At 35.1% G+C, this 13453-nt stretch overlaps 1 protein-coding gene across 2 annotated transcripts; it reads left to right on the top strand.

Moving 5' to 3' along the window:
• The first annotated feature begins 227 nt into the window (after positions 1 to 227).
• LOC122035164 (protein LURP-one-related 10-like) lies at positions 228 to 11512 on the top strand. 2 transcript variants are annotated; one of them, XM_042594561.1, is made up of 3 exons: positions 228 to 780; positions 1153 to 1374; positions 1446 to 1678. In XM_042594561.1, the coding sequence occupies exons 1-3, from the start codon at positions 487 to 489 to the stop codon at positions 1575 to 1577; spliced, it is 648 nt and encodes a 215-aa protein (XP_042450495.1). In that variant the 5' UTR covers positions 228 to 486; the 3' UTR covers positions 1578 to 1678. The 2 variants fall into 2 exon arrangements, with proteins under 2 accessions (XP_042450495.1, XP_042450496.1); XM_042594562.1 differs by lacking the exons at positions 1153 to 1374; positions 1446 to 1678 and adding an exon at positions 11172 to 11512 and having other exon boundaries at positions 235 to 780.
• Positions 11513 to 13453: the final 1941 nt, after the last annotated feature.

Below are 13453 nucleotides of genomic sequence, written 5' to 3'. Positions count from 1 at the left end.
AAGTTCAGATTTAGATTAAGTTTTTTTTTTTAATATCCTTATTTCCTCTGGTTCGGCCACTAATGGCCTTCTTCTCCCCTGGTTTGGTTTCATTAACTAATCCACAGGCGGCCTCCCCTCGTTCGCCCACCGGTTTTATTTTTGTTAAATGTGGCAAAAAAAAAATAATAATAATAATTCGCTCGTTGAACATCACCGTCAACCTGTCCCATAGAATCATTTATTTTTGTTAATTGATTCTTCGAGGAAGCTATCAATCGTCCTCAGTATTAATTAATGATCAATTGCAGCACACACAGATGCAAAAGATGGAATTGTCACCTTAGCGGCTCCTTGGGTCCGGCTCCACAGATGTTCAGAAGAGATAAATCACGATTAAATTGGGCAAAAAGGATGAAGGGGGTCGAGTGGAATTTAAGCAACACGATTTCACATAGAGAAGAGACAGAGGGTTGATCAACAAGCTGTAAGTTAAGTAACCAAATCATGGCAGATGAAGGGACGAGCACGGGGATTTTGCCTGCGGCGGCGGAGGCCGCGGCGGTAGAGGCGGTGGTGGTGGTCGGGCAGCAGTTCGCCGCCGCGCAAGCCGTGAATCTCACCATCACCCGCTACGATGTGTTGACCTTCATGGACGTCGACCTTTACAGGGTGGCGGACCCCAACGGAACCATGGTCTTCAAGGTGAACCGCGTCCTCTTCAACAGCCGCCGGATCCTCCTCAACGCCGCCGGCAACGTTCTCCTCACCATCAAACCAGACCACTCCGACGGATTTCGGGTAATAATATTTCGTTTATTCATTTTGCACCCTCATATATTTAATTTTTAAAATCTCCTGAAATTTAATATCTTTGTTTTTTCCTGGCCGAATATTTATTTTAATATTTTGCACTTCAATTTTGAGTGGAGTAATTTTCAAAATAACCCCCAATATTTTTTTGTTCCTGTTAAAACATCTGTAATATTTATATGCCAAAATATTTGTTTTTCATAACAATAATTTACAATTAAATATTTCAAAAAAAATTATTTAATTTGTTTATATATATATATATAGAAACTTATACGCGCATATTTTGAAATTTTTTTTTAAAGTTGAGTATAAATTACTGAAAATGTTACTATAAGAATTTAAATCCTCAATCTTTAGGGATTCGAACTTCGCGACCCATGGAAGGTATACAAAGGACACAGCTGCAGTCCCAATGATCTGCTGTTCACCTTAAAAAGGTGCAGCCTGTTTGAGTGCGACAAGTACAAAGTGATCTTAGCCCCCAACGAAGCTGCCACGTGTGATTTTATGATAAATGGAAATGGAAGGAACGCCAGATGCACCATTTCTATTGGCCAATCTAATACAATCATCGCCCAAGTAAGCATATTGTTATATATAATTAATATATATTAATATATATATATATATAATTGAAGGATCTATCGCAGATGCAATGCGAAAGGGCATTGTTGCGACCGAGCAAACCGATTGTGACCGTGAATTCTAACGTTGACCACGTCTTCATTGTCTCGCTAATAATCATCCTTGAAGAGATTCGTCGTAGTTCTAGAGGCAGATGATAGTGTATATTTGGGTTGATTCATCATGATATATGTACGAATCTAGCACATTACAATAAAAAAATGACTAAGTTCATTCAGACGTCCTTCACACTCCTAGAATTATATAGGAGTAAAAGGTGGCAAGATTTTTTTTTTTCAAAAAGAAAAACAGTTATAAGATTGACAAAACAACAAATTCTACAAAACGACGCTAGACAATAGCACAATATTTTTCCTATAAAATATAGTTAGAACAAATATAGTATGATCTCAACTTAAAAATCTCCATTAGTTTTTTCAGTTTGATCAGTACCTAAGGTTTATCCTAGCTAAGACCCGAGCTCACTGCATTACCTCCAGTAGCTTATCTCAACTCACCATATGTTAGACTTTCATGCTTGATGTCTAATCTCTAATCCACCAGGTCTTTCATCGCCTCGATGTCTAGTCTACACTGACCCATCGAGTCCTCTTGCTAGATATTTGGTCCTTCTAACCTATCAGGACTTTCTACTAGTTCGGTCCTCCTAACTCATCTGGGTTTTCTGTCTGGTGTTTAGTCCTATAGATCCATCAAGGCATTTGAATCTACACACTTAAGATGCACATCAAATATATGTGTTCTGACTTTAAACTCTTTGACATATATCAAAATATAAGTTTGATTATCAGTGTATTCTTCACTAACAAAGAGAACCCCTAGAAAAGGAAGGGGGGTTCACGATGTTTTATACACACTGATTCTTGAGAAGTTAGAAGTGAAGTCATGCTGCATTTCCAACCGATCATGAGGCATTTCCTGTTGATGCGCACGGAGGTCGGCAAGAGGAAGGTGAATTGCTTGAAAAAGAAAGACAAATCCTTTCTCAATCTTTGGACTTGATTAATTATGTACAAATAATTAAAATAAACAACAGCATAAAAGGAAAGAGGCTATAGAATTTACTTGGTTATAACCTAATTGGTTGTTAATCCAAGACAGATGAAAAGCTCTAAACTGATCTCTTTCTTTAAAGGCGAAGAAACATCTTACACTCTTTGAAAGCTTAGAAAAAGACTAGGAATGAATTACAAAAGTTGTTGTTGAAGTTGTGTTTAATTCCTAGTACCAAGGGACTTTTTTATAGCCTCCTGGGATCAAGTGGCCATTTGTTTTCATTGCTTTGAGGTGCCTCCAAAGAGATCTAGGGTGTCTCCTGTTGGGATATACCTGATGCGGTGTGCGCTAAAAATATATTTCGTAAACATGCACAGCAAAAGACTTAGCGATAAATAAACTAATGTATTACATCACACATATCATATGCATGCAAGATACAATTGCACAGACAATATCATAAAACAAAATAAAATTAAATAACAATTATTCTAGGTATACCTTACTGATGACCTATAATGAGAAGGGCATCAACCTTTTGTGACGTTATTGAACCTCGCCTCTATTCATATCCACGATGAGCACTTCAAGACAACTCCAAGAGAACAAACTTCACCTTCGGAAGGTACTAGCCACGAGCGAAGGAGAAGGATCAAGAAGATGAAGAAACAAAAGAAAGATCTTCTTCCTTTGGGTGGCTCACGGCAACAAGAGGAGAACCTCTTGTTGTGGTCGATGGCAAGAGAGAGGAAGAGGGAGAGAGAGGTATTGGGTTTAGGTTTTCAAAACCTAATCAAGCCAATAATGAATTTATTAGTGCAGGTAGGTCGGCAAGAGGAGGTGAATTGCCTGTAAAATAAAAATAATCCTTTCCCGAACTTTCAACTCAGATTAGTAGCACAATTATAATAAATTAATTTAACAACTAAAAATAAAAAGGCTGAAGAATTTTTTGGTTACAACGTAGATGGTTGTTAATCTAAGGTAAATGAAAACACTATAAAGTCTCCTTCATTGAAGGTGAAAAGCCTCTTATACTCATTGAATGGTCAGAAATGTTCTAGGAAATGAATACAAGAGTTGTTGAATATTCCTTAACTCCAGGGGTCTTTTTATAGCCCCTAGAAAATATTATCCGTAACTTCAAAGCGCCTTTAAAGTGGTCCAAGGCGCCTTTCCTCAGATAGATTTTATCCGCCAAGGATAAAACTTTATCCTCAGGTAACAACTAGTGAAGGTTCCTTCTATAGGTTGTTAGATGCCTTCCATGAAGCATTGAAGGTGCCTTCCACAAGGCAGACCAGGCTAGTCTTCTTCACATGGGTGATGCTCCAGTTATCTAAAGTTGAGCTCACCGGAACCCAACTTTGACATTCTCCTCGAATATGCTTCCTTCCTAGCTTCTCTTCCCTCTAATGTCGTACACATCCTTCTTATCCACCGGTATACTTTTCCGCAGTACCTCATCCCTTAGATGCACCAAGCTCATCGGCTCCTTTTATGTGTCATCCTTCTCGCTAGCTACGTCTTCACTCGACTTTTTGTGTTTCTAAGCTCTTGCATACTTAGACACAAGGATCAAATACACAAGACCTAACTTAACTTGGTTGACCACATCAAAACTGCAATGGGGTACTTACAATCTTCCTCTTTTTGATGTGGATCAACCCAAGTTAAAGTTAGGATTAAGCAAAATGTAATAATATGATCACAGAAAGTAAATTGCAATTATTACAAAAAAAAATTTACAATGCATTGAAGTTAAGTACAAGGATAAAAATTCTAAAAATTTTAAAATATTATCCCTAACTTCCCCTTAACTTGTACATATTTCTCCTCCTTTGATCACATCAAAAAAAATTGGGAAAAATAAAACAAATAGTTAGAAAATTTTGTAATAATTTTCTAAGGGTACATTACAAGAATTACTAGTTGGTTAATATCTTTTAGAAATAATTATCAAAAATATTTTATTTTTACTAAATAATCTTCTATTTTGACAAAAAATTTAAAAATTACTTTCCGGTTTCTAAAAATGTTGTAATTTTTTTTGTCAAACTTAAATAGAATAATCTACATCAATACAAAAAAATTTACAAAAAAATAATTTATCGAACATAATTGATTTATCTTATTAGAATAATTAAACTTTTGAAGATAAATATGAAGGATCGAAATGCAGCGATAGAGGGGGGAGGGGGTAAATATCACTCCTTAAAACTTTTTCTTTTCTCATAAAAGAAAATCAGAATAAGCAGCAGAATAGTAAAACAAAATCAATACAGTTGACTCAGGTGGTTACTTGATTCGGAGCCTATGTCGACCCCTACTCCAAAACCCGCAATCCTTGATCGCACCGTTGGGCAATTCACTATAACTCTTCTTTCCAAAATCTTTAGAAAGAAACAATTCATACAATGCAACTAGAAGATAGTAACACACTACTATCTTCTTGAAATTAAAGCAATGCAAGCTAATAAAATATACCGACAAAGAATAAGAATCGAAGTTCATTGGCACTTCTTGATGGAGTAGCCTGCTTGTGAAGATGGAACGCAAAATAGCAGGAGCACAAACAAAGAACTGATTCAAAACAGATGGCAGAGTTACTTCGGCACGGACCTCGAGTACCCCTTTTATAAGTCTCGTTCAGTCGACTGAACACCTTGCTTTCCTTCTATACTGAGATCTGATCTTTGCACATTTATGAGCATTTATGGTTTGGTCGACTAATCAACTTGATCGGTCGACTGATCCCCTGAATTTCCATTCCAACGAAGATTCAATATGATCTTTTGTCATTTCCATTTTAGGTTCAATCAACCGATCCTCAGTTTTTGTTAATCGATCATACTGTGATACCATGTTTGTTATCCTAACCAGTTTCTCCATTTTTCCTGTCCAGTCGACCGAACCTCCGTTCAATCGACTGAATGTTCATTCGGTTGATTGATAAAATGCCCTGATTAGTCGCTGAACCTCCTATTCAGTTGACTAAACCCTTGTTCAAATGATGATCTTTAAGTTATGGATGCATGGCCACTAACAGAGCCTAATTTTGAGTTTTAAATCAAAAGTTATGACCCTTTGAAATTCAAGGGGTCATATGATCCTGTAATACAGAGTTAAACATATATTTCCTGCAAAATAAAGTTAAGACAGTAATAATATATAATGCATGACTAGAAAGTTAAACATATATTTCCTTTCTAGAACACAACCTCACTGTCGCTCCTCTAGTTGCTTACCTCAACTTACTTGCTCAGTGTCTAATCCCTGATCCACTAAGACTTTTTCTGCAATACTACATTAGCCAATAGTAGTAATAGTAATACAAAATAATATGGTAAAAATAAACTTAGATTTACTAAGATCCGCTGGTTTGGTCGACCGCGCACGGTCAATCGGAAACTATCCGATCAACCTTGCTTGGAGTTCACTCCTCCAAGACTTCTCGTTACCTAAGGTTACCTCTCCCTAGGATTTTCTCCACCTAACTTCACTCACCAGGACTCAGCATCAGATCATCCCATCAGGGATTTGATATCGGGTCCTCCAGACCTACTGAATCCTTCTACCTGGCTTCCATGATCTACCGAGATTTTCCTTGCCTAGCCACAACTAAGACTTCCCTTGCCTAACCGCAGTTAGGACTAGTCACTCGGTTGACTTCTCACCTTTGCCTAGCTGCGACTAGGACTTCCCTTGATCAATCTCCATTAAACATATTTGTCGAACATTAAAACCTTAGAGGTCGATTGCACCAACAAAATCTTAAAAAAATATATTTTTTTCAACTCTGAAAATTCTGTTAATTTTCTTAGATATGGAAAATTGATTGTCTAATACTAAAAAAATCAAAATTTATAAATTTCTATTTTTTAAAAATTTTAATATTAAAAATTAACTTTTCAGAAAATAATTCATAATAATTCAGATAAAATTTGGAAGATGTCAGAAAATTTTATTATGATAGAAGACATCCTGTTTTATCATAAAAAAATAAAAGTTTTCAAAAATATGTTACAAAATATTTTTAATTTTAAAAATGCTATTTTTATTAATAAATTTATAGAAAATAACTTAACAAAAAAATCAAAAAATTTTGTTTGTTGATCAAATCATCAAATAGCATAGTAAAAATTTTCAACTCGAAATGTGAATAGTATGTATTTAAATAATTTGTTTAAAAATGTGGAAAAATAAATTAAATTTTAAAGCATGCATAAGATCAATTTAAATTATACTAAGAATAATTTGAGGATCTAATATAAATTATTTCCTACTGAATTAATTTAAAATTTGGGTGGAACACAATATCTAGGGATTTCTCTAATTTGACCCCTATGGTTCTAAATATACCAATTGAGTAATATGTAATTTCTCAAATTTTGTAAATCTTTTGAAGTTGAGCATTTATAGTCATTTTTCAAAGATTCTATATGTTGTTTTAATTTATCATTTTCATTTTTGAGTTTATCAAACAATTCTACATGCATTTGCTAATTTTCTTTTCAAATCAACATTTTTCTACTTTAAATTATTATTCTTAAATTTTACTGTACATAAAGATTTAGTCATTAATATTATTCTAGAATAAAGTTGATCAGGAAGTAAAAGACATACTTCACTTACCATATCATGTTTGAAGTTGGATGTTCCCCCTTCGTTGTTGCGTTTCTCAGATGTTGCTTCCCCTTCATCAATACTCTCCTCTTGGTGACTCTCCATGAGTGATAGTTCGGCATACTCTTTCAGTTCGGACTCTGATGATGACTCTGCCCATGTTTCCTTCAGATTTTTGTGCTTTGGTTTGCTTGACCCTTTATTTTTCTCCTTCTTTTTCAGTTTCGGACAGTCATCCTTGATGTGTCCTTCTTCTTGACAATTATAGCATCTTACTTTCTATTTTCCCGAAACAAACTTCTCAGCCTGTGACTTTTTAAATTTGTTAGATTTAAAAAACTTAGAGAATTTTCTTACCATGAAGGCTACTCGTCTTTTTCAATCGATGAGTCTAAATCTAGTCTGCTCTTCTGGGCTTGCAGTGCTAGGTTCTGATTTGGTCTCTTTCTTTGTCCTGCACACTGAGACTCATGTAATTTAAAAGTAAAAAAAAAAAAATTTCTAGTGTACTTACCTCAAGGTCTTTGGAGATATAGTAGGAGTCTACTATAGATGTCCATTTCGGTGTTCTCGAGAACACATTTAAAGCATACCTTTGTACGTCCCGATATATTAGTTACCATTTCTCTGAGGTTTGTTAATCTGGTGATTAGCTCCTTGATTCTTCTATGTAGATGAGCAATTGATTTGCCTTCTTCCACCTGGAGGTTGGTGATTTAGTTCCAGAGCAGGTCTCGTCTCACGAGCTTTGCTTCGGACATTCATTCGTGTAGCTCCAAGAACTTCTCCCAAAGATCTTTTGTTGATTCATAAGCTTCGATTAGACTGACTACCTGGGGTAAAAGTAGCTCAATAGGTGGAACACAACTTGTTCGTTTGCTATGAAGTCAGTTTATTCTTTTATTGTCCATTGGTATTCCTCCTTTTCAGCTCTTTGTTGGTCCTTGGGAGCTATAAAATCATATTTAATTATTAAAAGTAATTCAGAATCAATTTTAAAAAATATCTCCATGTGTTTCTTCCATATTATGAACTCCACCTTAAACTTAGGCGGGTAGATGCTAGGTCCGACCATCGTTTTTATACTTCAATCAACAGTTAGTCCTTCTAAGTGGTTGGGTTCTAATACCACTTGTTGGCGTAGGTAGGCCAGTAAGAGGGGGTTAAATTGCCTATAAAATAAAAATAATCCTTTCCCGATCTTTCAACTTAGATTAGTAGAACAATTATAATAAATTAATTTAATAATTAAAAATTAAAGATGCTAAAGAATTACTTGGTTATAACATAGGTGGTTGTTAATTCAAGGCAAATGAAAGCACTATAAAGTCTCCTTCGTTGAAGGCAAAGAAGCCTCTTACACTCGTTGAATACTTAGAAATATATTAGGAAATGAATACAAGAGTTGTTAAATATTCCCTAGCTCCAAGGGTCATTTTATAGCCACTAGAAAATGTTATCCGCAACTTGAAGGTGCCTTCAAAGTGGTCCAAGGAACCTTCCATCAGATAGATTTTATCCGCCGAGGATAAAACATTATCCTCGAGTAATGGCTAGTGAAGGCACCTTCCAACCCATGGAAGGCGCCTTCCGCAAGGCAGACCAAGTTGTTGAGCTCACCCGAACCCAACTCTGACCTTCTCCTCGAGCAGACTTCCTTCCAGCTTCTCGTCTCTCGAATGCTGCTCACATCTTTCTCATCCACCGGTGTACTCTTTCACAGCACCTCGTCCCTCAGATGCACCAAGCCCATTGACTCCTTTTCCGTGTCATCCTTCTCGCTAGTTGCGTCTTCCGCTTGACATCTTGTGTTCCTAAGCTCCTACACACTTCACATGAATCAAATACACAAGACCTAACTTAACTTAGTTGATCATATCAAAACTATCACGGAATACTTACAAAATTACCTATTAATTCTCTCTTAACCATATCAATATATAGTCCTCTTTAATGAGTTAGATTAGAAAGTCCAAATCTAACTCATTATGCCTTAACCAAAAATTAGCCCATTAACCTCTTGGTTTGGTTCACAAGTAAATCATGTTGGTTCATAGCTAAACTAAATTAGTTCATGACTAAAGTAAATAGGGTCCAACTCTTTCATAAGAGATGTGACCCATCCGTATTTCCATTCTGACAAATATTTCCATATTTGTCTTATGTATGGTCTAATCAAATATTTATCTCTTGATCTGAGAATTATATTCTCTAACTTGTTTTACATCTTTTAGAGACTCGTAGTGCGTGTGACCCAATAGATTCTTGATTTATCTTGGTTGTCTATAATAACTATTTAATTATGAAACAATCATGAGTGGCACCTGGTAGTATATCATGATCCTCAATTAACCAGAAAATCACAGTTGATCTCAGAACTAATTTTGAACTCTTCGGCAACTATAGTGAGTCGATCTTAATAAGTGGTCATAGGGTATACGTCTCCTCGCAAGGAAGGGTGAATCCTCTATAGGCTATCCAAACACCTTCAGACACTTTAACTTATACCCAATCATCTTGGGTCTACACCTCTAAGAGATGTTTGGTTAAGATATCAAAGTATAAGTGTTTATGACTAAGATGACTTGAATACCTCAAATCGGAGGAAACTTGCACTTGAGCTGCATGTAAGAACTTTATAGACATATCCATATAAGTAGAAAATCATATGAAGTATTGCAGCAAGTCACTCCAATGAACTAGTTACCATAACTAGCATCCACGTTTAACTCTTAACATCTTAATGTCTCCAACTAGTGAGAAATAGCTGTTTAGCTAAACTAAGGAGTATAATCCATGCTAGTCTTATAGAATTAATAATGTATGAATGCACTAATTAGATGACTAGGAAAATTCTAATACGTTCATAATTGAACATGTAGAGATAATCACAAGTTGTAATCCAATCATAAATTCTCTCATACTATAAATTGTATTACGGACATTTAGTAAATAAGTTTAAGAATATTCAAACATAGAATATACACTTAAATAGTGAATATATATTTATCAAATAATTAGTAAAATCATAAGGTGATTTCCTTAGGACATCTCTCAAAATCTAACACTCCTACTTGGTCTAATGTCAATCGCCATGGTATCCTAAACCATAAGCATGGATGTAACTCTCAAACTTGCTTTGTGGTAGAGTCTTTGTTAAAGGATCCACTAGGTTCCTTTCAGTGAAAATTTTCTCAAGTTATATTTCTTTCCTACTAATAATTTCCCTAATCAGATGATAGCGGTGAAGCACATATTTGGATCGTTGATGAGACCTATGTTTCTTTACTTGCATAATGGCTCCAGTGTTGTCGTAGTAAATAGGTAATGCTTCAACAGTAGATGGAATCACATCAAGTTCAGTAATGAACTTCTTGATCCAAACTGCTTCCTTTGTTGCTTCCGAAGCTGCAATATATTTCGACTCACAAGTAAAATCTGCAATAGTGTCTTACTTGGAACTCTTCCAACTAATTGTGCCTCCATTTAATATGAATATGAATCCAGATTAGGATTTGGAGTCATCCTTATCCGTTTAGAAACTGCCATTCGTATACCCGCATATGATCATATCACCATCTCCATATACCAAGAACATATTCTTAATTCTTCTTAAGTACTTGATTGTCTTGACAGCCATCCAATGATCCATTCCTAAATCTGGTTGGTATCTGCTTATAACACTCAGAGCATATGATACATCAGGCGTTGTACATAATATAGTAGACATGATAGATCATATTGCAGACGCATAAGGTATCTTATCCATGTAAATCCTCTAATCTTATATGCGTGGGCACATAGACTTCAAAAGGTGAATTTCATGCCTGATAAGTATGAAACCTTTCTTGGATTTAGATACATTTTTTTGGATGCACATGTTTGACATGCATACAGGTTACATTATGTATTTGGTCTGACGACCCTTATATCAGGAGAGGAGGCCCTGGTGAGTACAGTTCTTCTCCCTTTGTCCAGTTTTACATTTCTTGTTATTAGTCAGGAGACTGTACTCCATGATTATTACTGGTAGCTATTTCTTACTATACATGTTAGATTGATAACCGCTAAGTTGTTGAACTCACCCCGTTGCATTATTCATATTACAGGTAGATAATTAAGCAGTTGCTTGGGGGTATCCTGTCTGTCGGTCCCTCGTCACATCAGAAGACGGTTTTACTTCACTTTTGATTTCTTTTATATATTCTTTAATATTTTAGCATTGTATTGGTGTTTAGCCATGTGTCTATTTTTTTTTTTTGATGTTGTATTGTGTTTAAGTTGTGCTGGCACGCATTGTGTTGTTTTTGGTTGTATGGGCTTTTCGTTTGTTTTTCCGTTATGTTTTTAGTATAGCCGAGTGGGCTATTTTATATATAACTGCGTGGTTGTGTTTGTAGTACAGCCATGTGGGTTGTTTAATATATATATAACTGTGTGATTGTGTATATTCCAGTCGTGTGGGCTGATGTATTTTGTTATTAATGTATATATGCTTCATATTGTCATCGATACAAGGGAGATGCTCCCAGATTTTCCTCTAACAGGGACTCCTTTAGGGCGTGACATAGTTAGAGATTCATGATCCATTAGTTTAGGGAAAACTAATGTTTACATCTCACAAGATCATAAGATGACTTGTATGTGTATTGAGACACATTAGATACAAGTGAGATGTTAGGAGGATGAACAAGACTAAGATATTGAGTCAGTGCATCTATTTGAGTTTTATCTTTATCAAAACACATGATTTTATGAAGTCAAATCATGGGAAAACCTAATGTGCAAGTCATGTGCATTTAGCCTATAGATCATGGTTGGAAATTATTTTTTAAAATTATTTCAAAATCATTTTAGAAAACTTTGGTGAAGTTTATTTGTTGATAAGAATTACCATTGATTAGTTTGATACAGGGTTAGAGTGAAACATTGAAGTTTTCAATAGTTTCCAACTTTGTATCATTCTTGAAAATGAGATGTATTTTCATAGAAAATTATTTTTTCATGATAGTATATGATATAAGTAATGTCTACGTAAAATTTTATGAATTTTTTAATATCATAGAATTATTTGTGAGTTTCTAAAATTTAGTCTAAATTTAAATTTAAAAATCAAAAACCTCAATCAATGGGTAATAGTGACCAATCAATTGGTACATATAGTAATATATTGGCAACTCATGTCAATCGATTAACACGTGTCGAAATCGATTGGTATATGAAGTGATTAGCAACTACTGTTTTAACCGAATGTTTTATTGCAGTCAATTAAGTCATATTTAGGTCATTTAACTATTCCTAATCCTATGAAATGTTTGGACAAATATTTAAGGGTAATTTTCTTGATAAAATTTATTGGTGCAATCAACCTTTAACTAAGCTTGAGTTGACTCGAGTTGGGATTTGATGTTTGATCAATATGTAGTACAAGTTCTAGTGATATTAGGAATTAAAAGTTCTAGTGAGACTAGGTAAAGGGAAGTCCTGGTTGGGAATTATGCAATGAAAGTTCTAGTGTGGCTAGACAATGAAAGACCTAATTAGAAATTAGGCAATGAAAGTCCTAGTCGGGCTAGGTGGTGAAAGACCTAGTTGAGAACTAGGCAATGGAACTCCTAGCGGGCTAGGCAGTGGTAAGACCTAGTTGGGGACAAGATAATGGAAGTCCTAGTGGGGCTAGGTGGTGGAAGACCTAGTTGAGAACTACGCAAACCTAGTTAGAAATTAGGTAAGTCCAAAGTGGGTCAGTTGGGAGCTGAACACTTGGCAGGAGATGAAAATTTCAAGTGGGTCACGGTTGACCGAATACTTAGAGTCAAAAGTCCAACAGGGAGTTGGCATGAAATGAGAAAGTTCCGACAAAGCAAACTTTTGAAAGTCATAACTTTTCACTCAGATATCATAACAAGATAATTTTTATTATGAAACAAAGGTCGTTTAAAGATCTATGTTTGTAAAACTTAGGTATTAGCTAACTAATGGGTTTAATCAGTCAACTAATAGCTTTAGAAATTGAATAGAAGTAAGTTAATTCAGTTGTTAGACTCAACTGATGAAATCAATAAACTGACGAGTTTCATTAATCGACTGATGATAATGAAAACCAAATAAAAGCAAGTCAGATTCTCTTAATTTGATTAGTCTGATGGTTCACAACAGTTGACTGATGTCAATCAGAATTAAACAAAAGTGAGTCAGATTCACTTGTTCAATTGAATTGATTAGATCAGTCGACTCATGATTTACATCAGTTGACTGATATTCAAATAATTGACAAAATCATATAGATTTCAGAAAGTTTAAAGGTTGTCCAATGGTCGGAGACCATATCAATTGATTGATGGATAAGATCAATCGACTAATAGGCAGAAATCAACCATGACTTAAAGGC

This window comes from Zingiber officinale, chromosome 11B (assembly GCF_018446385.1).
Source record: "Zingiber officinale cultivar Zhangliang chromosome 11B, Zo_v1.1, whole genome shotgun sequence".
Taxonomy (NCBI): Eukaryota; Viridiplantae; Streptophyta; class Magnoliopsida; order Zingiberales; family Zingiberaceae; genus Zingiber; species Zingiber officinale.
This window is presented reverse-complemented; position numbering and strand designations above follow the sequence as displayed.

Excerpts from the sequence above, each read along its gene's own strand:
- LOC122035164 (XM_042594561.1), top strand. The coding sequence starts at position 487 with ATGGCAGATGAAGGGACGAGCACGGGGATTTTGCCTGCGGCGGCGGAG. Across the intron at positions 781-1,152 it reads ACCACTCCGACGGATTTCGG|GGATTCGAACTTCGCGACCC; the intron begins GTAATAATATTT and ends CTCAATCTTTAG. Across the intron at positions 1,375-1,445 it reads CTAATACAATCATCGCCCAA|ATGCAATGCGAAAGGGCATT; the intron begins GTAAGCATATTG and ends GATCTATCGCAG.